The sequence below is a fragment of the Sander vitreus genome, chromosome 1 (assembly GCF_031162955.1).
Source record: "Sander vitreus isolate 19-12246 chromosome 1, sanVit1, whole genome shotgun sequence".
Taxonomy (NCBI): Eukaryota; Metazoa; Chordata; class Actinopteri; order Perciformes; family Percidae; genus Sander; species Sander vitreus.
In genome coordinates, this window is record NC_135855.1 from 24,008,022 (window position 1) to 24,029,172 (window position 21,151).

General features: G+C 40.0%; 1 protein-coding gene across 1 annotated transcript; it reads right to left on the minus strand.

Annotated features, from left to right (window-relative positions):
• Positions 1 to 1,429: 1,429 nt before the first annotated feature.
• lipca (lipase, hepatic a) lies at positions 1,430 to 10,816 on the minus strand. Its single transcript, XM_078257583.1, has 9 exons — positions 10,735 to 10,816; positions 8,485 to 8,663; positions 7,990 to 8,169; positions 7,691 to 7,808; positions 7,337 to 7,570; positions 4,681 to 4,923; positions 4,216 to 4,330; positions 3,577 to 3,795; positions 1,430 to 1,544 (listed from the first exon to the last, which is right to left on the minus strand). The coding sequence occupies exons 1-9, from the start codon at positions 10,814 to 10,816 to the stop codon at positions 1,430 to 1,432; spliced, it is 1,485 nt and encodes a 494-aa protein (XP_078113709.1).
• Positions 10,817 to 21,151: the final 10,335 nt, after the last annotated feature.

Genomic DNA, 21,151 nt, shown 5'->3' on the forward strand with positions numbered 1-21,151 from the left:
TGGTCTTTTTTGTTTTGATTTACTTTGTTCCATTTCCCTTTCTGCTAGAAAATTTGACTAAATTTGCAAAGGTATGTGCAAAAATATAATTTCTTTTGAACTACTTGAAATGCATTAATAAATCAGAGTTGATCAAATGTTTGTTTTCACTGTTTGTACGTAAAAGGTAGTATTATGATTGTTCAACAGGTTTGAGTGCTTTTTTTCATTACACCATCAAAGTCAAACATTCAGATGTCAGATTTTGGGGCAATAAGATGGTTTGGCCTGAGCTTGTGTTTACTCACGGCTCTCTGTGATTAAACCCGCTTCTGAGTTTACAGATGTAAAAATCTACCAACCACAAAACAGAAGTAGAAGAAGAGTGTATATTTATTGCTTTGGTTCGAGTTTGATTAACAAGTGTATTAATATAATGTTATTGGCATGGCTAATGTAGGTTTTTAAATGATGAGATTGATCATTTGACATAACATAACATCCTTTGGAATTAATGTCACCAAATGGTCATTAAACGTCTGACTCTGTGTTCCCTGTTTGTTCATTGCCACATCTTTCAGACAATAATTTCAAAATGTTTTTAAACCGTTAAATTAGTATCAAACCAATACATTGATCACATACAATTTTGAACGTTCCTTGACAACAATGCTCATTCAACATTTAAATTACCAATCTAAGTTCTTAAGAGGGGAAAAAAACATTATTTCATGATAATAGCACACAACAAAAGGGGGTTGATCATTTCTTCCATTCAGCTAGACCGGGAATAGCCGGTGTCCATCTCTGCACAAAAACATCCTTTTCAATTTGCAATTGTGTAGTCATTTCTTTCATTATGTACACCTGTCTCTGTCTCTTAAGGGGTTCATTATGCAACCAAGAAATAGTTATCATTTTCCTTGAAGTTAACAATACCTGAAGATATACAAACTATCCCCATAGAGTCGGTATACGTCCCAGCATATAATACAGCAGATTTAAAGGTAAGTCAACATTATATCTTGGGAATTATCTAATTGTAAGGTTTTATGAATTTTGGATATATGCTTTCTTTCCACAAAATTATATAAATGTAAATAAAGTACCATTCCACGCCTGTTGGAGGTCCATTGATTGCTTCCCATTCGCTGAGTCATTACATAATGCCTTATTGAAAAGTATCTAAACAGGTCTTTTGAAGGCAACCCAAAACATTGCTGCAGTTGTGCAAAAGATTTCAAATGATTGAAATTTTTTCCAATAATTAACGGTAGCCAGGCCCGACTCCAGCCACCTTTTAAATATACATGTAATTTTGTATTTATTGCCTAAATCTGTGCGCCTTCACTTTGAGGAGTTTACAGACTTTGATCCAGTTGTGAACTTCTGGGCCATCCATCAGAGATCTTCAGTCTGTTGAACAGATTAAGGGACCCACACGACTCTATTAGTTGTGCTGTCTTCTGTGCTGTTTTGGTGTGTCTTCTTTACAGCGCACAAACATTTTATCTTGCGACACTTCAACACGCTGCCCATCATTTGTCGTGGCACAAAAAAATGTCCTACAAAACAGAAACAGTGTAGTTGACATGGTGCTGTTAGCAGTGGTGGAATGTAACTAAGCACATTTACTCAAGTACTGTACTTAAGTACACATTTGAGGTACTTGTACTTTACTTGAGTCTTTTCTTTTCATACCACTTTCTTCTTCTCCGCTTCATTTCAGAGAGAAATATAGTACTTTTTACTCCACTACATTAATACTTACTAGTTACTTTACAAATTAAGATGTTTGCACACAAAACACAGCTGAAATGATTAGACGATTAAACACATAGTTGGTTGAAAGATCTGTTTTGATCATTTCCAGTTTCTAAAGTGTCAGGATTTTTCTGCATTGAGTACTTTTATTTTTAATACGTTTAGTACATTTTCCTGATGATACGTAACATTTTCAATGCAGGACTTTTACTTGTAACATAGTGTTTTTACAGTGTGGTATTACTACTTTTACTTAAGTAAAGGATCTGAATACTTTTTCCACCACTGGCTGTTAGTGGTGTGTGAACAGTGAAGTGTAGCAGAGCGGTCAGTCCATCATGATAAATGAGTCCAGTTCTTTGTGTGCGAAACAATCCACTAGGTGGCGTCGAAGGTCTGTGATGGTGTAAATGTAGAAGGTTTTTTCTGCTGTCAGGAGTGGGACACTGCAACATGTTATTGTATCTGCAAATGAATACATTTATTTATCCAATGTGTTCATGTGTGTTTTATGTAATTAGTAAGATGTATAACTTGATATAACATGATAAAACATGATATGAAAGCTACTTTAAATATATACATTTAATCAGTGGTGCAATGTAACTAAGTACATTTACTCAAGTACTGTACTTAAGTACAATTTTGAGGGACTTGAAAAGTTCCATTTTATGCTACTTTATACTTCTACTTTACATTTTGGAGGCAAATTTGTACTTTTTACTCCACTACATTTATTTGTTAACTTTAGTTTTTTTTTTTTGGGCTTTTCCGCCTTTAATGAACAGGACAGCTACGTGAGAAAGGGGGGAGACATGCAGGAAATCGCCACAGGTCGGACTCAAACCCTGGACCTCTGCGTCAAGGCATGAGCCTCTCAGTATATGTGCGCCTGCTTTACCCACTGAAGCAACCGGGCCACAACTTTAGTTACTTTTCAGAATTTGATTATTAATACAAAATATAATCAACTAATCAATAATTTATGTATTATTAAGCTCCCAGCAGTATATAAAGTAATTAAAATAAGCATCACCTTGATATAATGTTGTGCATAATTATACTTTTACTTTCGGTACTTAAAGTATATTTTGATGCTAATTTGATGCTAGGACTTTTACTTGTAACAGAGTATTTTTTACAATGTAGTATTGCTACTTTAACTTTAAGTAAAAGATCTGAATACTTATACCACTGCATTTAATAGTAATACTCAGGTAGTAATAATCCTCTAATACTACAGTACAGTGCATTTACTTATTTACGGTTCTTAAGTACAGTTTTGATATACTTCACTTGACTATTTCCAATTGAAGGTACTCTATACATCTGCTCCACTACATCTCATAGTAATAATATAGTCCTTTTTCCTCCACTACATTTATATGACAGCTAGTTATTTAGCAGAGTAAGATTGTTGATACAAAAAGTATGATCGGCTTCTAAAATATGATGCACAACCATCTCTTCAAAGCAGTTACCTACTATCAAAGATGAAAAGATGGTTTTTAATGTTGGTTGTATTTGGTGTTTGTAGTATTTATTAATACATTACTAATTGATGGATTATATAAAAAGAAAGTAGAAACAACCTGAGAGACTGCCCCAATTAGGACAAGCAGACAACATTTGAGGAATAAAGCATGGCATGTTGCAGAAGAGCTGTGCAATGTGTTTAATTTAGATGAACTTCTGTCTAAGCTCCTACTGGTCTGCACTTTGCTGTGTGTGCATTCTCAAAAAAAGAAAATGATATATTAAACTACCAAAAGTATATAAATTCATGAAAATTACCTCCATCTAAATTACTACTTTAAAATGCTAGAGCTGTACCTCTCCTGCGTCTCCCCTGCTTTGACGCTGATTTTGCCCACAGTCAGCAGTGGTTTTCTCTCCCGGCCACCCCAGGGAATAATGTTCTGCATCCGGTTCCACATGTTCTTCCACAGAGCCGATCCCTTCCAGCGCAATTTGAGCAACATCAGATCCCCTAAGTCTCTGTCCAGGGTGATCAGGAAGGTGTAGGTCTTATTACCTGAAATCCTTTCAGTGCTGTTGGAGTTTAAAAAGGAAGACACAAAAACAAGACAGAGTAAGATTATTACAGCAGAGAACATCTATGCGGCAACGGGCTGTCACATGTCTTTATTAGAAAACGATGGTCTGCAACTAAAGCAGGACAGTACTTGAGATTTTCTCTTCTCATACTGGTTAGCCTATAGGCTAGCACAAGAAGGATAACAGTTAGGGAATAGTGTCTTGAGTAAATTATTCACTCCATCATCCCCATTTATAGTTCCCTTTCATGCAGCAGCTCCAGTTGTTTCCATGTGTGTCAGCTGCTCTCCGTAACTTGCTTTCTTTCTTTATAGAGCTGAGAGCACAGCTGCATATTGCATGTGTCAAAGACCGAGTACACAGAGCGTAGATGTGATGTAAAGTAAGCCTGTTGGGAGGTGGTACAGTACTCACATGGTGATGGGTAGCTCTCCGCTCTCCTCCTTTGTTCCAGTGAGGGAGATGGTGAGAAGGGGCTCGATCCCCTCCATCTGGTTGACAAACTGGATCTTGAACTGATAATGATAGACTGCAGCAGAAGAAGAAGAAGAAGACAGATAAGCCAACATAGACTTTGTTTTATCTATTGGTAGTTTTGGTATTTTCATGGGATTTGTAAAAGGAAAATATAGAACATCACCAGAGTTAATTGAATATTAAATATGATGATATAATTATTTTGTTTAAAACAAATTCTAAAATATGTAATGAGCTTGTGCTTCCATCTCAGATGATCAGTCTAGACTATATCTATAGGTTACAATATTGTGGAATCCTTGAATTTCCATGAAAGACACGCAGCACTGTTGGTCTATAAACTTATGAGATATATAAATGTATCTTATCTGTTTGGTTGAAATGAAAAGGACAACCACATACGTTTGTAAGGCATCCGAGAGCGTGTTTTCAGGTAGAGCCTCTTGCTGGTGCCACTGCGAACCTTCTTGATATAGTAGCCCAGTGTGTTGCAACGATTCTTCCGACAGTCCAGACAGACACCTTTGTCAAAAGCCCTTGTGCCACTGCACCTGTAGGCCATGCTCTGCTTGTCTTTATTCTGCACAGAGTCAATGAATAGATGGACGGACCGCTCATGTGCACATTTTACTGTCTGCTCGAAACCTATGGGAGGAAGTAAAATTGATGGTGGACATTTAAAAGTGAGACATTGATTATGTTTTTGATCTGCTTTTGAACACATCTCCATACAAAAAAAAAAATCTCTTGTGGATTGAGAGGTTGCGGAGTACCTTAATCATAGTGTCTGACCATTATCTGTGGATTGACTTCATTATCACCAAAGCCTGACATCTGTCAGACTGTCCTTCTGACACATCTCCTAAAAGCACCTCATTATGTCTGATGCTGGTCTGCTCTGAAGGCCTTTTCTCTGAGTAGACTCTTGTAGCCTGGAGGCAGCTCAGCTCAGAGGGATGGACAGAGCGGAGGAAGGCACATGTTGCTAATTAACTCCTGAGGATGACAGATGCTTTAATGTGGCTCTCACTGTCATATTATGCGGACGTGTTTTGGATTGAGGAGCACCATAAATCCCAGAGCCATTTGTGTTAGACTGGAGGGAATATATTTCATCTGCCTGAACACAGAATGAGAAACTGTCAACAAGGAAAAAAAAAAATTGGTCCCCAAGATATTCCTTCTGAACCAGTGTTTTATGGTGGCAAGACCAATTAAGAAGAAAAAAAAAATGTTATGATAGAGCAGAGGAAGATGCAAACCAGTAAGCGGTTAAGCAGCCGAACACATTGCTCTGATTTGAGTTCTGCATTTTCTTCACAGATGCAGGCTTGTAAATGGCACACAGGGGTACCAGAAAGCTGAATGGCCCAAACAAGAGCACTCTTAAATCTCACAAACAAACACCTTAAAAACACAAAATTGTGTCCCTGAAAAAGTAACTGTAATAGTCTTTGGTTGGGATTTCTTTCAGAAAAGATGTAGAAATGTTAAAATATTTAGGTTAAGTCTTATCACAGTGTTCTTTTTAAGATGGCATGCTGAAATCAGTGCAACCTAAATGCCTTTTTCAAGGCACCTAAATCTCCAAATTTTCCACTCCTGTTCTGCATGACTTTTTCTAAAGCCAGAACTGTAACAGTGGGTTACAGTATAAATTAGTCAATTGGGACATCGACTTGCTAGATTGCCAGAAATTTTTCAAAGTTCCCAGAGGTTGAATACTGATGTTTCTGGTACCTGTTCTTACGCCACCATCAGGCTAAAATTTGTACTTTTACACAAGTAATATCAAATCGTGAAATTTACTCATGACATTTGTAAGCTTTCTCCTGTCACCATCCTTAACTCAAACAATCAGCGTTCTACTAAAGATATTGCAAAACTAATGGCTGACTTTTCAAGAGACACCCTGACCTTTTTATAGCATCACCATGAGGCCAAATTTTTCAATTTGTACACAAGAAATATAAAAAAGAAAACAAATATAACATCATGAACATTTCCGAGCATATTCATTGTCCCCAGAAGATAAACCTTTTTTTGTTTTCACAGGTTTTAGGGCCTTTCCTTTAACCTCACTAATGAAATAAAAAGAGCAGGTAGTTCTTTCAGTTCAACACTTTGATATTTTAGGGTGTAATAAACTCTAAAACATATTGTTTTGATCCCAAGAGGACTATTTTATAAGGACAAAATATATTTATTTATATACAGTCATGTGCCGAAGTTAGCGCACCCATGTTAAAGTTGACTAAAAAGAGGAATAAAAAATTAATCTTTTGGAAATTGATCTTAATGCCTTAATTAAAAAAATGAGGAAAAATCCAATCTTTAAGGACACCAATTTTCTTTGTGAATGAATAATGTATCGTAAATAAATAAATGTTCTTCCTTAAAATACAGGGGGCATAAGTAAGTACATCCCTATGTTAAATTCCCAAAGAGGCAGGCAGATGTTTATTTTTAAAGGCCAGTTATTTCATGGATCCAGGATACTATGCATCCTGATAAAGTTCCCTTGGCCTTTGGAATTAAAATAGCCCCACATCATCGCATACCCTTCACCATACCTAGAGATTGGCATTGGGGTACTTTCCATGAAATCATCTCTCAATGCAAATCAAACCAGCTATTATATTTTATAACTGAAATAAAACCATGCCAATCTCTAGGTATGGTGAAGGGTATGTGATGATGTGGGGCTATTTTAATTCCAAAGGCCAAGGGAACTTTATCAGGATGCATAGTATCCTGGATCCATGAAATAACTGGCCTTTAAAAATAAACATCTGCCTGCCTCTATGGGAATTTAACATAGGGGTGTACTTACTTATGCCCCCTGTATTTTAAGGAAGAACATTTATTTATTTACGATACATTATTCATTCACAAAGAAAATTGGTGTCCTTAAAGACTGGATTTTTCCTAATTTTTTTAATTAAGGCATTAAGATCAATTTCCAAAAGATAATTTTTTTATTCCTCTTTTTAGTCAACTTTAGCATGGGTGTGCTAACTTCTGCACATGACGTGTTGTAGTGTGTTCTTTATCATACCGAGGAGTCCATACTGGCTTATGTGCTCATAAATGCTATGCAGGTCACATCCTGGTTGGAAGTCTCCTCCGTTGGGGTAAAAGTCATAATGTGCCACGGCTTGCTTGATGCCCACACTGAGGCCCAAATGTTCCTTGGTGAAGGTGTGGATGGCATCCACAAATTCAGCATCATCAGGGGACAGTCTATCTGTGGGAGACATGCCTTCAAACAGTGGCCCCGCTGGATCGAGACCTGGACAGACACAATGCGCAATCAAGAACCGTAATGTAATGTATACTTTTGCGAACTATATTTATTTTTTCCAGCGGATTTAGAGAGTACAATTGTTACCCTAACCCTGTCGAAACTCACCAGTAATTCTTCCAATTTTCTCTGAACCTTCCAGATTGCTTCCAGCAAATCCAGAGATGTGAGCGCCAAGGCTGTAGCCAATCAAATGAACCTTTCTAACTGGGTACTGGTAGTGTATCTGTTGGGATTTATGACAGGTACATTATTTAAGAAGACCTTTGACATCTGAAGGGTGGTTTTATGAGGGTTTTAGGCTGCATCTTCAGTATAAAAACGCACCAATATCACATTTTACTCTATTACGTACATGAATTGACTCTGAAAATAAAGTGGCCTTCAGTAGAGAAATTTCCCCTGACCTGAAGTGACTGCAGCAGGTGAGCTATGTCTTTTCCAACAGTGCGGGTGCTCTGTGCAGCTGTGGCATAGTGCTGTTGAGCCAGGGACAGCCAGTCGGTAATCACCACGTTGATGTCTATTAGATTTGTCTTCAGGGTTGTGGCTAACCTGAACACCCAGTCCTCCATCGTACCATCCACCTTAGAAATAAACAAGAGACAGTATAACTCCAAATTATAAACCTTATCCAGTTTAACTGCACCCAGTGATGTAAAAGAAAGTTAAAACAATGATGCGTAACTTAATTGACCTCAGTTTTAAATGAGTCTTTGCAGGTGTTTCAGAGAGTCTCTGCGTGCTTACTTTATGTTTTGTGATTTCAGTGTATCTCAGGGATTTATATGCAACATTTACATCTGAAAATATGCCAGCAGCAATTCCTCCATACTGGCCCAAGTTCTATGTTTTGTATGCAGTGGTTCAAGTCAGTGAAGTGGAAGAAAAGTTGACCTTACCGACCACCCGTGAGTGATGATGATGAGGGGATTACTGCTGTTGAAGCCACAGGAGGTGAGAGTGTGCAGCTGCAGAGGGTTCAGTATGCAGTTGTCCTCACCTTTTAAAAACATCCTGAAGACTGAACTGCTGACATACGGCTCTTTCATCCTCCGGACTACCCTCTGCTCTGTGTCCACTGCACCTCGGAAATCAAACAGCAGAAGAGTTATCTGTTTGTTCTTTACTCTGCATATCAGAACATGCTGAGGTACTGGATGTGTTTACTTTGAGGTGAATGATTAAAAATAACGCATGACAATTTACTTTATCTGTCCACTCAAGAGCAGAAGAAATGTTTTAATTTATGTATTGATACAATTATCTGAGAGTTAACAGGAAGACAATTCCTATTTGGGCCCATTTGGACTGCAGGCTGACTAACGCCCTTTCCAAAAACACTTTGCTGTGTATCCAGGTCCTGCATTCATCTTTGGCAGATGCACACAGATAACACTTCACAAGAAGTCCCATCAAGTGAATCTCTGCCAGACTCTTCTCGTAATTTCTTATATAAACTCCTCCTCCCTTAACATGTTTAAAACCACAGTGCCACAGTCACTCACACACTTTATAGATCCTTCTCCAAAGAAATCTATCATTACATTTCCTTTATGGTTCGGCATTCATTCATGTCCAGCATATTTATTATTCTAACATTTTAATGTTAATAATTCCAGAAACCCAGGCGCCTAAATGCTCAGTGATACAGTTGACATCCGATGAGCTCTGGTTGCTGATATGATGAAAACATTTCCACAGTGAAAAGTAATGCAAAGTAATTATCCATCCATCATTCATCATCCACCCCTCGGCACATTAAATCCCACATTTGGTGTGTCTCTTCCCTGTTATGGATGTTTATCCATAAGAAGATGGAGAGCAATTAAAAACAGCCTGACTCAGTAACAGAGCACAAAAGTGTACTTTATAAATCTTAGACTGTAATTAGTTTAAAACGGTTTCCACAATAATGTTGAAGGATTTAAATAAACAAAAAACTGCAGCAGTGCCTAGAGACAGATATACTCTCGGCTATATTATGTGTTAATTCACCATATCAAATGATTGAGGGGAAACTTGGGGTTATGACATTTACATAGTGATTATTTTACAATTATTGTGAACAAACGCAGCAGCAAACAGTTTAAGCAGATTTAAGAAAAGAATGCCAATATATAAGAAACTTTAAATAAGACAGCTAATGCCCAGCAATATTTCCCAACTGTGTGGTTATTGTATCCCATAGGAATAAAATGTCTATGTTGTATTCTCTATATTTTCAACAGCCACCATAATGCATAGTGGTGTAACAATTCATTCACCATTCAATTCAAAACATTAATGGTGTCACAATTCAAAATATTTTCAATACAGAATACAACAGCCGAATGCCATTTCCATTTCAGTTGTTTAAAAGATTTTAAAAATTGAGACTACAGAATTGTCAATGTAGTTTTGCCTGACGCCCAAAATGTATTAGCAAACAAATTGGTATAAATAAAACAAAACAAGTGTTTTGCATTATAACAAGAACAAGATGTGAAGAAATCTGAAAATAAGCTCAGCTTGACACACAGCTCTGTGTTGTTCAGTAGAACAGGAGAACTGCAGGGCTGTGCTGCTCTGAGGTTCCAACTGGAGGCTTCATCTTTACAAACACATGTTGCGAAGCTACTTTGCCCAAACACACAGATGTTCATTTTAAATTCTAGAGGAGAGAATATCCCAACATTTCCAACGATACATTTTGGTAACGTGCGTGTAAAATGATTCACAACTTGGATATTCCGTGTCAGGTAATGGTTAGGCTGTAAAACATTGATGTCTTATTGTAAATACTTCACAAAGCATCATATCGTTTCAGATAAGGAATATGCAATATTTTTACAGTACATTTATTGTCACTGTAAATTGTGAATTTAAATAAACTTCTGAGAAAATATGAGAGGAAAACAAATCCAGTTTTAAAGGTAAGAAACTATTTTTAAACTGCCGTTTGGTGCCCCCTGTTTGAAAACTGTCACCAGGAGCTTGATATTGAATACATAATTTGTTGCTTCGAATATGTGAACTGACAGTATGACATGACATGACTGAACGGTACAAATACAAATATTTAGGGTGTCTATTAATAAAGGCAGTTGGACCTATGCAACCAATGTCTTTTATCACACTTTTTTGGGATCATTTAAACACATTTCACTCACCTGCTCTGTTTTCTTTGATTTTCTTCCCCTCATTGAGGTGATACGTTAGCAGCAAACAGCACAGGATTTTGAGCACAGACATGGTGTTTCGCAGACACTTTGGTAATTCCTTTGAACCAACACTTTTAGTGGGGGAAATACAAGTTGTGTACAGTCTGGTGGTTAGATCCTTTAGTCTGCAGGTGTAGAAGCTCTTTTAAAGAAGCCTCATTTCTGTCAGAGTTGTAAACACATGGTACGCTGTACTGTACAGAAAGAGAGGGGACACCAGGTGTGTGAATGGTTCATGGATGGTTAAGGGGAGATTTGGTCCTATCCTGACCGGCTAGGGGCCGGGCCTTGTAGATCGAACACATTGTGAAAGAGCAAAGGTATGAACGTGAAAGGGGATCTTGTGTACTGATAGTGACTGAGAGGAATGACCCCAGAGATCCTTCATTCAGACCCTCTCCATGTCCCACAAATACGTGGAAGAACTGTCCTTATGTATGCAGTTTTTAGAGAACTACCAGTTTTGTGTAGAAGCCTGTAAAATGTAGTTGCTGGAAAAAACATGAGTGACTAAAGACGTACAAAAATTTGATTTCCTGCATTGCTGCAATACATGTTTGAACAGGTGCACTCAGTCTAACAACAGATTGCCTTTAGAGGTTATATTGTTTTATGTTTAATGATGCAAAAAAATTAATTATTATCTAGATTAGATTTCAGCATGTTATTTCAGGAGATTATTGATCAAATCAAGCCTAATTCTCATTCCTTATTGTAATGTCTGTGGAGTTTTTAAACCAGGGAGTTAAATGTTACATGTAGCCTTACTATCATATTTTCACTGGACTGTTTTCAAGTATTAGATTTATTAAATGATGTGAGTAAACACAGTACACAAACAAGGTTGATGGTCACACAATGGTCATGGAGACCCTGACATACTGATGCAAGTCTGGAACTTAGGCTACACACTTTTTCTTTTTCAACTCTTTAACTTAAACCTTTTTTTAAACAATTTTATAAAACTATCTTCAATATTCATTCTTTCTAAATAAATACACTGTTACTAAGTTGGCTCAGTGCTGGGCTCCAACAGTTTAAACGTATAAAAAAAATAATACACCCATAGGAGCATTTCATATATTAACCCCCCCTAACAGTGGCAGGAAATATGACTCACAGGAGCGTTTTCCGTCCTCATATCTAAATGTAACGGTTGCGGTTTTGAACACGTTAAGGTGTAATAGGGTTGCAGTTTGGTTACTTTAGTCACAAAAACTACTTAGTTATGTTTAGAAAAAAGATTGTGGTTTGGGGTTACAGTCTATGGTTAAAATCAGTAGCCTACACAGAAACGGTTTAGAACCATAGACTGTAAAAAGTAGTTTAGAACTAGTGATAGAGAATCTTTGGCCTACATTTGTTACGTTACTTTACTTCCGGTTACCCGAGTGACACAGAACGTGACATAGTTCCGTTTGTTCCGTAAAGTAAAAAAAAAACCTGTTTACTTTTATTTTCGGGACACAAACCCAGGTCTCCTGAGTGAAAGCCCTGGATATACCATGCATATATTATATTAACTTATTGTGTTTTTCCATTACATGGTACCTGCTCGACTCGCCTCGCCTCAACTCTACTCGACTCGTTTTCCATTGCAGATTTTAGTACCGCCTCAGCGTGGCTGGTCGTCTTATATAGCAGCGACGCAGTAAACTGCCGTGACCTAACGCGACACACACAAAGAACGTTGAAGGTGTGTTGTGGTTGCCACAGCCAGAAGACACATTTTGTTTCAAATGAAGCTGGAATCAGCAAAAAAAAAAACACAGCTGGCTAAACTATTTAAAAATGGCGGGTTTGTTCAGGACACCCCCGTCTATCGCTTTCACGTCACCTTTTGGTATCGGCTTGGAACCTCGACTGAGGTGGTACTAAAAAAAGTACCTGTTAGCAGGTACCAGGTACTTTTTTTCGTAATGGAAAACCAAAAAAGGCGAGTAGAGTCAAGGCGAGTCGAGCAGGTACCATGTAATGGAAAAGCGCCATTACACTCACTTCGTCAGCTTACTTCCTGCTTTGCGCCGGTCATAACAATGTCCACTAGAAGGTGCCGTCACTATAAATGTAAATTGGTCGTGATTGCTGCATTAAACGACTGATGGGGTCGTTTTTCAGGGAAGACAGTCTCAAATGTCCCATTGACACTAATCTCAGATTATTAGATTCATAACTCATGCTGTTTAAATCGGTTTGTCCCAATCAAAAGTTTCTGAGACTCAATATTTAAATACAGTCACTGACTTCATGTGGCGTCACTATTAACTCAGGCTGTTCCATTTAACAGCATGCTTATGAGTTCTTATATCAGCTTCTATGATAAAGGTAATATTTGTTATCCAGCGGCTATAAATGCATTTACACCAACAACATTTATTTTTTTAATCCGAAAGGGTTTTGAATTACTATTACATAATGCATTCCCTAGCCCCTTACCCTAACCTTAACCCTTACCCTAACCCTAACCATAACCTAATTCTATCCATAATCCTACAACCAAGTCTTAACCCTCAAACAGCCCTTTAAAGTTGTGGGGTCTTGCATTTTGGCCCCACAAAGTTGTCCGGACCCACAAGTATACTGTATTCCTGGTTTTTGGACCCCACGAATATAGTTAAACAAGAACACACACACACACACACACACACACACACACACACACACACACACACACACACACACACACACACACACACACACACACACACATATAGTTTCTGCTCAGTGAATGTCCTCTGTTTGCTACATTAAGCAAGAACAGAATAACATTTCAAACTGTAAACATGTTCTAGCCTAATTTCAGTCCAGCAGCAAAAGAGTTAAAGTCAGTGTGTCTAATGTGTGATGTTGCATCTGTAGAGGAACAGTTTGGAAAAGCAAACATAAGGAACATTTCTTTTCCAAGTACTGTGTGTATATGTGTGTGTTTGATTATGTGTATATGAACAAATATACACAAATACAACACTTTATCCAGTTCAGACAAAAAAATACTAATAGGCCACTATAAAGAATGAGAATGAATCAAGGCTGCTAAAAGGGTACAAAAAACACAACTCTTTTTTAGAGACAAAAAGGACAAAAAAATTGAAGGAATAGTTTCATATGAGCCAAGGGGTCATGTACAGTAGCTAGTGTGGTCCATTATTATGTAAAGCTCTTATTACTGTATTCAAGTCAAAGAGAAGATGCACTCTGGGGAAGAGCTCTGAAACCATTGAACTGTAAAAACACACTCTTCATCCATTCTCAATGAAGTTATGTAAGCTTTTCCAGTTGTCTTCTTTTAAATTTTAATGTTTTTCGTCTGTACTCGTATTGATGATTGATGATCATATATTTACCTGGGTCATTGAGTGCTCTGTGTAAATGTGTGTGTTTAAGTGCTCTTGTACATCTATCTTTGTGAAGAGCAATTTGTTGTCCAATTTAGAGTGAGGACATCATTTGAGGGGAGGACATGTTGGCCAGCCCTCACCTCAAATGTCTGTTTGAGAGTAAGACATCAAACTAACATAATTTATAAGAGTGTAGCAATGGCCTTTGTGATATCTTCAACTAAATTTAAAATGAAAAACAAAAAGCCAGTTGAAGATTATTTCCTGCTTCTTATGCAAACAAATGTTTCGGGTTGTTTCTTTGACTCCGTCCGTAAAGGAAGGTCTCGGGTTGCCAACCAGACCTTATCCCCAACAGCATAAGCGGGCGCCGGAATACAGCGCCGGTTGGCTTGGAGCTGATACCGGTCAGAAACTCTCAGAAGGGCTTCCCTGGCACGATGCCAGGTCCGGTGGCAACGACGAATGTGAGCTTGGACGGAGGGAACTGAAAGGTCCTTTTCCTGGGATAGGAACAGAGGCGGCTGGTAACCGTACAGACACTGAAAGGGGGACATCCCAGTGGCGGATGTTGGAAGTGTGTTATGGGCATACTCGACCCATGGCAGCTGAGATGACCAGGAGGTAGGATTGGAAGAGACCAGGCAGCGAAGCGCGGACTCCATCTTCTGGTTGGCCCTCTCGGCTTGACCATTAGATTAGGGGTGGAATCCAGACGTGAGACTGACTGTGGCTCCAATGGCCAAGCAAAAGGCCTTCCAGACAGCTGAGGTGAACTGAGGACCACGGTCGGAAACAATGTCACAGGGTAGACCGTGGATTCTAAAAATCTCCTTGACAAGGATTTCGGCTGTCTTAGTGGCAGAGGGAAGCTTCGGAAGGGGCAGAAAGTGAGCAAACTTGCTGAACCTGTCCACAACAGTCAGAATAACTGTGTTCCCCTCAGAAGAGGGAAAACCGGTAACAAAGTCCAGGGCCAGATGCGACCATGGTCGCCGGGGAATGGGCAGGGGGTGAAGCAGTCCAGAGCTGGGTCGATTGGATCCCTTATTCTGCGCACAGACAGGACAGGCAGCAACAAAACTTTGGGTCTCCTCTCCCATGGCAGGCCACCAAAACCGTCTACGAAGTAACGCCATAGTCCGAGCCACACCTGGGTGGCACGTCATCTTGGTGGCGTGTGCCCACTGGAGTACGGCAGAGCGGACCCGACTCAGGCACAAACAGACGACGGGCGGCCTGCTCCCTGGATCCGTCTCGCGTCTGAAGGGCTGTCATAACCTCCTCCTCAATCTTCCCAAGAGACAGCTCCACGACAAGTTCCCGAGGAAGATATGGTCTCAGATCTGGTACAGTTTTCTCCATCTTAGAAAAACATCCGGGACAGAGCGTCTGCCTTGCCATTCTTTCAGAGCCTGGTCGAAAGGTAAGAGAAAAAGGTTAAAACGTCTAAAAACAACGCCCACCTGGCTTGACGGGAGTTGAGACGTCTGGCGGATTGCACGTATGCAAGATTCTTATGGTCCGCCCAAACAACAAACGGGTGAACAGCCCTCCAGCCAGTGGTGCCACTCCTCCAAGGCGAGCTTGACAGCGAGCAGCTCCTGACTCCCCACATCATAGTTTCTTTCTGCTGAGAAAGTCGACGAGAATAGAAAGCACAGGGATGAAGTTTATTATCAGAGGAACTACGCTGGGACAAAATGGCTCAACCCCAACATCTGAAGCATCAACTTCACAACAAACTGACGAGAGGTATCAGGCTGAGCGAGGATGGGAGCAGCTGGTGAAGCGCTGCTTAAGATCCACAAAAGCCTTGTCCGCCTCAGGAGTCCAGCAAATGCATCTGTTTGGCTGAAAGCTCAGACAGTTAATGGAGCGGCATCCGACTGCAGTCCTGGCATGATCGTGAGTAGAGTTGGCCGATCATGATCTCGACGTTTGCAGCAGTGGCATGGCACCATGAGCCACCAATCACCTCTCCTAACCTTCTCTTGATCCATCTACAGCATCTCTAGGATGATGGTACCCGTAGGGAAGTGAAGTGTGTGACATTTTGAGATCACATTCTCAGCCACCACTTTAACAGTAAAAGTGCTCTGCATGTGCTCGTTGGACTTGGTGCAATACATGGACATGGCTGTGAAAAGATCCTGAGGAAAATCACGATAATCATCCATCCGAGCAAACAAACACAAATCTGACCGACCACATCTCTTCAGAACATCAAGTAATACACTTTTATATGGAACAGCTGTTGAGCAGTCACAGGCGCACTAAATGCCAAAATGACCCATGGGTGCATTGGATCCATGGAGCCATTCATGCCCTCTCTCTGATCCGCGGAGATGATATGCATTACATCGTCGAGACTGATGAAAACAATTGAACCCTGCGCGAAGAATCAAACGCAGAGTTCATCAAAGGCAAAGTATGCCAGTCGTTCTACTGGTGATGTATCAGCTCAACCCACGGTAGTCAATACAAGGCCGAAAGATCCATCTCTACTACCAGCTAAAGAGCGCCCAGCGACGAGGGGAGACTTGAATGAGGCACGCAGCAAGCAGGAATCCTTCAAATGGGTCCTCCATGGCCTCCTCGTTCAGGTCGTAGAGATGCTGCAGAGGCATCTTAAGGATGGGTGAGCTCCTGAGGATGGGTCTATGGCACATGTCACACGGTCTGGCGAGGAGGGAAGGAAAAGTGCCTTTCTGCCTTGCTGGGAAGACCTCACCAAGACCGATGAAAAAGACATGATCTCCGAGTGGTGCTGCGGACAACAGCAAGAGAGTCTGCCGTTATGAGTGCAGCCGAAAACAAGCGACTTCCGGAGTGGCTCTTGAAGAGGCTCGGCTGTTCCACCAGGTGCGCGAGCCATAGACTGTCATTCATCCCTGGATCGATCAAGAGCATTTATCTCAACAGACAGGTTAGTGTGTTTATGAGTGCGAGCAGGAAAACGATCTCTGACTCGGTTCTTCCGACTGAGGTTGGCTCGCTTTGCAAGCCTCCCACACTTACGCTGAGCACTAGAGTTTTAGCGGGCGCTGTGGACATGAGGAGATGCCAGCGTGACCCATTTACGCGTAAGAACGGCGCTGTGGACTCGTCTCTGCTGGCGCTCCTCTGAACAACCTGTGACGTCACCTGCATGGGTTCACGGATCAGATGACGCGGCCAACATCTCGCGCCAGATCTCATGGGCGTTGATGGCCGGTGAAATCCAGTGTCAATTCTGGATGATAACGAGCCCGGTGAATGGTGACAGATATCTCGTTTCTCTCGCCACTTCTCCCGTTATGGTTATCACCAGATGGGCAGCTTTTACCGATTTAATCCAGGAGGTCGCCGGGCTGGGGATAGAAATGAATTCATCACTTAGTCGTTCAGATAATCCCTGTTGAAAAACAGAAAAATACTGCCTGTGACTCTCATTCCACCACTCTCACTGCCGTGTCAGATTCAATGTTTCCAGCTCAGATCAGCTGGGAAACCCTGGCGGAGTGAACACAGTCACTAGATCGTCTCTTACCTCGGAATGGGGTGGTCAAAGCTTCCTCATCTCTGGCAGTGATCTCTGATCAAAAGCAATAGGTCTTGTAAACCAAAGTGACACTCCAGGGCATTGCATGGCAATTCAATCACAGAAATATCTTAGCCTTGTCTGTGGCGTAGGAATTTGGCTGAGTCAAAGCTCAGTCCACCATGAGAATGAACATATTTTCCCAGATCTCTTCTTTTATCATTGGTATTTTGAGCTCCTGAGCAAACATCTCAGACAGCAGATGGATGAAGAAACAGGTGGTGGGATTATCTGCAAACGAGTTGAGCCTTCATTTCCATCGTAAGACAGGTTACTCTGGTGACATCTTCTCCTTAAACTGTCTGCTGTGCTGTACCCAGCATCTTTCTGTTGGGTAATGGCATGTGAGTCCAGTCAGGTCGCTGGGTTCATCTTGTGGATCGTTCTGTCACTTCCACTAAGACAGGAACCCAGCAGACAAGAACAAAGAGTAAGTGGAGTGAAATAAAGGTGATATTTATTTGGTTTTGGTACGTTGAAGCAGGGGAATCCAGCTGGTGACGGTGGGTGGAGTAAGTCGGCTGACGGATTGGTACAGACTCGTAGCCAAGGTGATCTGAGCTGATGGTGATGATGGAGAGAATCTTCCGGTGCCAAAACAGTAGAGATAACTTGAGCCGACAGGAGTGGATGTCAGTTCCACGAAAGCTTGCGCCGTAGGTGAAAACAGAAACTGAGGCAGAAAGTGAACCTAGGAAGCAGGATTCCTGACAGAAAGTGTGACAGTGTGCAGCATGCACAATAACCAGGACCCTGAAACTGAAGCAGGTAAATTAAATTCAGCCATCATTAAAGGTCCTATGACATGCTGCTTTTTGGATGCTTTTATATAGGCCTTAGTGGTCTCCTCATACTGTATCTGAAGTCTCTTTCCCAAAATTCAGTCTTGGTGCAGAATTACAGCCACTAGAGGCAGTCCCATAATGAGCTTTCCTTTCTGTGTCTGTAGCTTTAAATGCTATTGAGGAGGAGAGAGTGGGGGGCAAGGTGGAGGGTGGGGGTGTGGCCTTGACCAACTGCCATGCTTCGCTTGTTTGCAAGCCATGATGTCTCTCTTTCTCATGGACGGGCCAAATTCTCTGGGCGGGCAAAGCAGAGAAAGAGGAGGTAACCTTTCCCCTTATGAGGTCATAAGGAGGAGATTCCAGATTGGCCCATCTGAGCTTTCATTTTCTCAAAGGCAGAGCAGGATAACCAGGGCTTGGTTTACACTTATTACTCATTTGTAGCCACTGGGGGACCATAGGCAGGCTGGGGGAACTCATATTAATGTTAAAAAATCTCATAAAGTGAAATTTTCATGCCATGGGACCTTTAATTGTATTATTTACACCTGTGCTTTTCTTCTGTGACAAGTCAAAATGTCTTCTGTGAAAATGCCTATTTCTCTTATTGGATTATAACAATGCTGACTGAGAATATTTTCATGAAAGTAAAGAGCAAATGTCTTAACTTGATTGGATAACAATTCTCCCTACAAACACCTTAGGTTATATTACACAGAAAGTCATTTGAAATTTCTGGCCTCGGACAAGCACACGTTATTAATTTTTAAGAAAATCAGGAGGAAACATTTTCAGTAAGAAAACATTTCTGGCTGTTTACAATAGTAGTGGTTATATTTCATTTTTAACCCTTTGTTTTCTAAATGCAACAGGTACCTTTTGGGAGGCATCATAGTGATGTATACATATCATCACATTTTTGTGTGTTTAATGTTTTTTTTGTTTTTTTAAATCTACATAACAAGTATGAACAAACAAATCATTTCAACAAACTTTATTCAACATTAAGATACACTCGACTGAATAAGAAAAATATCTGATTCAGAGAGATAAAGACAAATAATGTTAGGAAACTACCTTAAAAAAAGCAAATAAGCAACAACAACAATGTTACTTCCTGACAGGCTGCCACTCAAGACCGATGCACTGACATCAGTGTGTGACAGGGAGAGACAAAATACACCATTTCAGTGACACCTTTAACTGCTTTTCAAACATACATACTGTAATTATTCTGATTCAAACGTAGGCCACATACAGGGGTTGAAGTATAATGGGCACTCTACATGAGTGTTAACATGGTCAGGACCAAATGATGCATGTTCAATCTCAGAAAAATCACTCTTTGATGGTTGTGCCTCTGACTTTCTTCAATTTTTCACAAAAGTAAAAGAAATTCTCATTAACTCATTAAGTGATTTAAGTGATTGTCACATTGCCAAACAAGTATCGTGTGTTGTAAAATGACATTTAGTGCAGTGCAATATAATCTTACAATTAGTGTATGTACAAATGAATGTTCAACTGACAGAACAATAACATCAGCATAGGTCTATGAGCATCCTTTTGTCTTCCAGGCTGGGTTACAAGTCATATTATTTTATAACATGGCCTGTTGACATTGGGTTTGTCTTTGCAAATTAACATTTCTGTGCTCACAGGATACATAGCATTATGAATCACAAAAACACCATTAATAAAGGATAGTCCATTTTACATTTCCAAGCAGTATTGTTCCTTTGTTATTGGAACCAAACCTAAACCACCCCAAAATAAGTGCTTTATTACACATTTGACCTTAGCTCAGAAGAGTTTTTAATGTAGTTACAGTCAGTGTTTGCATATTGCCCCTGATACAGCATGTGCCCTGACACAATTCATCGAGGATTTCATTGACATTTGCAAAAGCTTCAAAAGCATATGGCTTTTCAATATCAAGGGTGTGTGTAAATCTGTAATTCAGCAATATAACACAAGTCCGCATGCCGCGAAATTATGGAGATGAGTGAAAAAGTAAGCAAAGCCAGTAAAATCATTTAAGGCTGGATTTCTACGTAAACCTCTTATAAAAACTAACGCTGTAAGCAAGATAAAGCAATCAATCACACTTGTTTTACACACATGCAAAGGATGAAGTGAAACAGAATAAGGAAGTCACTCTACCAAACACATCATTACTGTAAGACATTGGCTAAGAGTAATATATATTACTACATTTCCACATTAAATCAACTGTTTCCTCAATGCCCCTGTTTGTTTGGTAGACAGTAGTAAAAAATGCTGTACAGAAACTTGGCAAATATTTCCAACCAGAGGAGAAGATCCCAGTTAGGAAATAGGATACTATAAAGTACTGCATAGCTACAATGCAGAGGAAACTCTCCATTCTAGATTTCATGGAATTAAAGGAAAAGCTTTATGTCTAAAGAGAATATGTTCATCAAGAAATTTTAATATTTTAGGCAGATAAAACCGAGAACCTATAAATAGACCAGACTTTCTACCAAAAAAGACTTTAAAGGCTTCATAAAACATTTGTGCATATTTTAGAAATTACTATGAAATTGTGTAGTCAGATACATGCTGTGCTTCATTTTTGCCTTCTGAGGGTGAAAAATCAGCTGCATTGTTGCTTCGCTCTGCAACCCTTGTTCTAAATC

Excerpts from the sequence above, each read along its gene's own strand:
- lipca (XM_078257583.1), bottom strand. The coding sequence starts at position 10,816 with ATGTCTGTGCTCAAAATCCTGTGCTGTTTGCTGCTAACGTATCACCTC. Across the intron at positions 7,571-7,690 it reads GAAAATTGGAAGAATTACTG|GTCTCGATCCAGCGGGGCCA; the intron begins GTGAGTTTCGAC and ends GTGTCTGTCCAG. Across the intron at positions 4,924-7,336 it reads AAGCCAGTATGGACTCCTCG|GTTTCGAGCAGACAGTAAAA; the intron begins GTATGATAAAGA and ends TTCCTCCCATAG.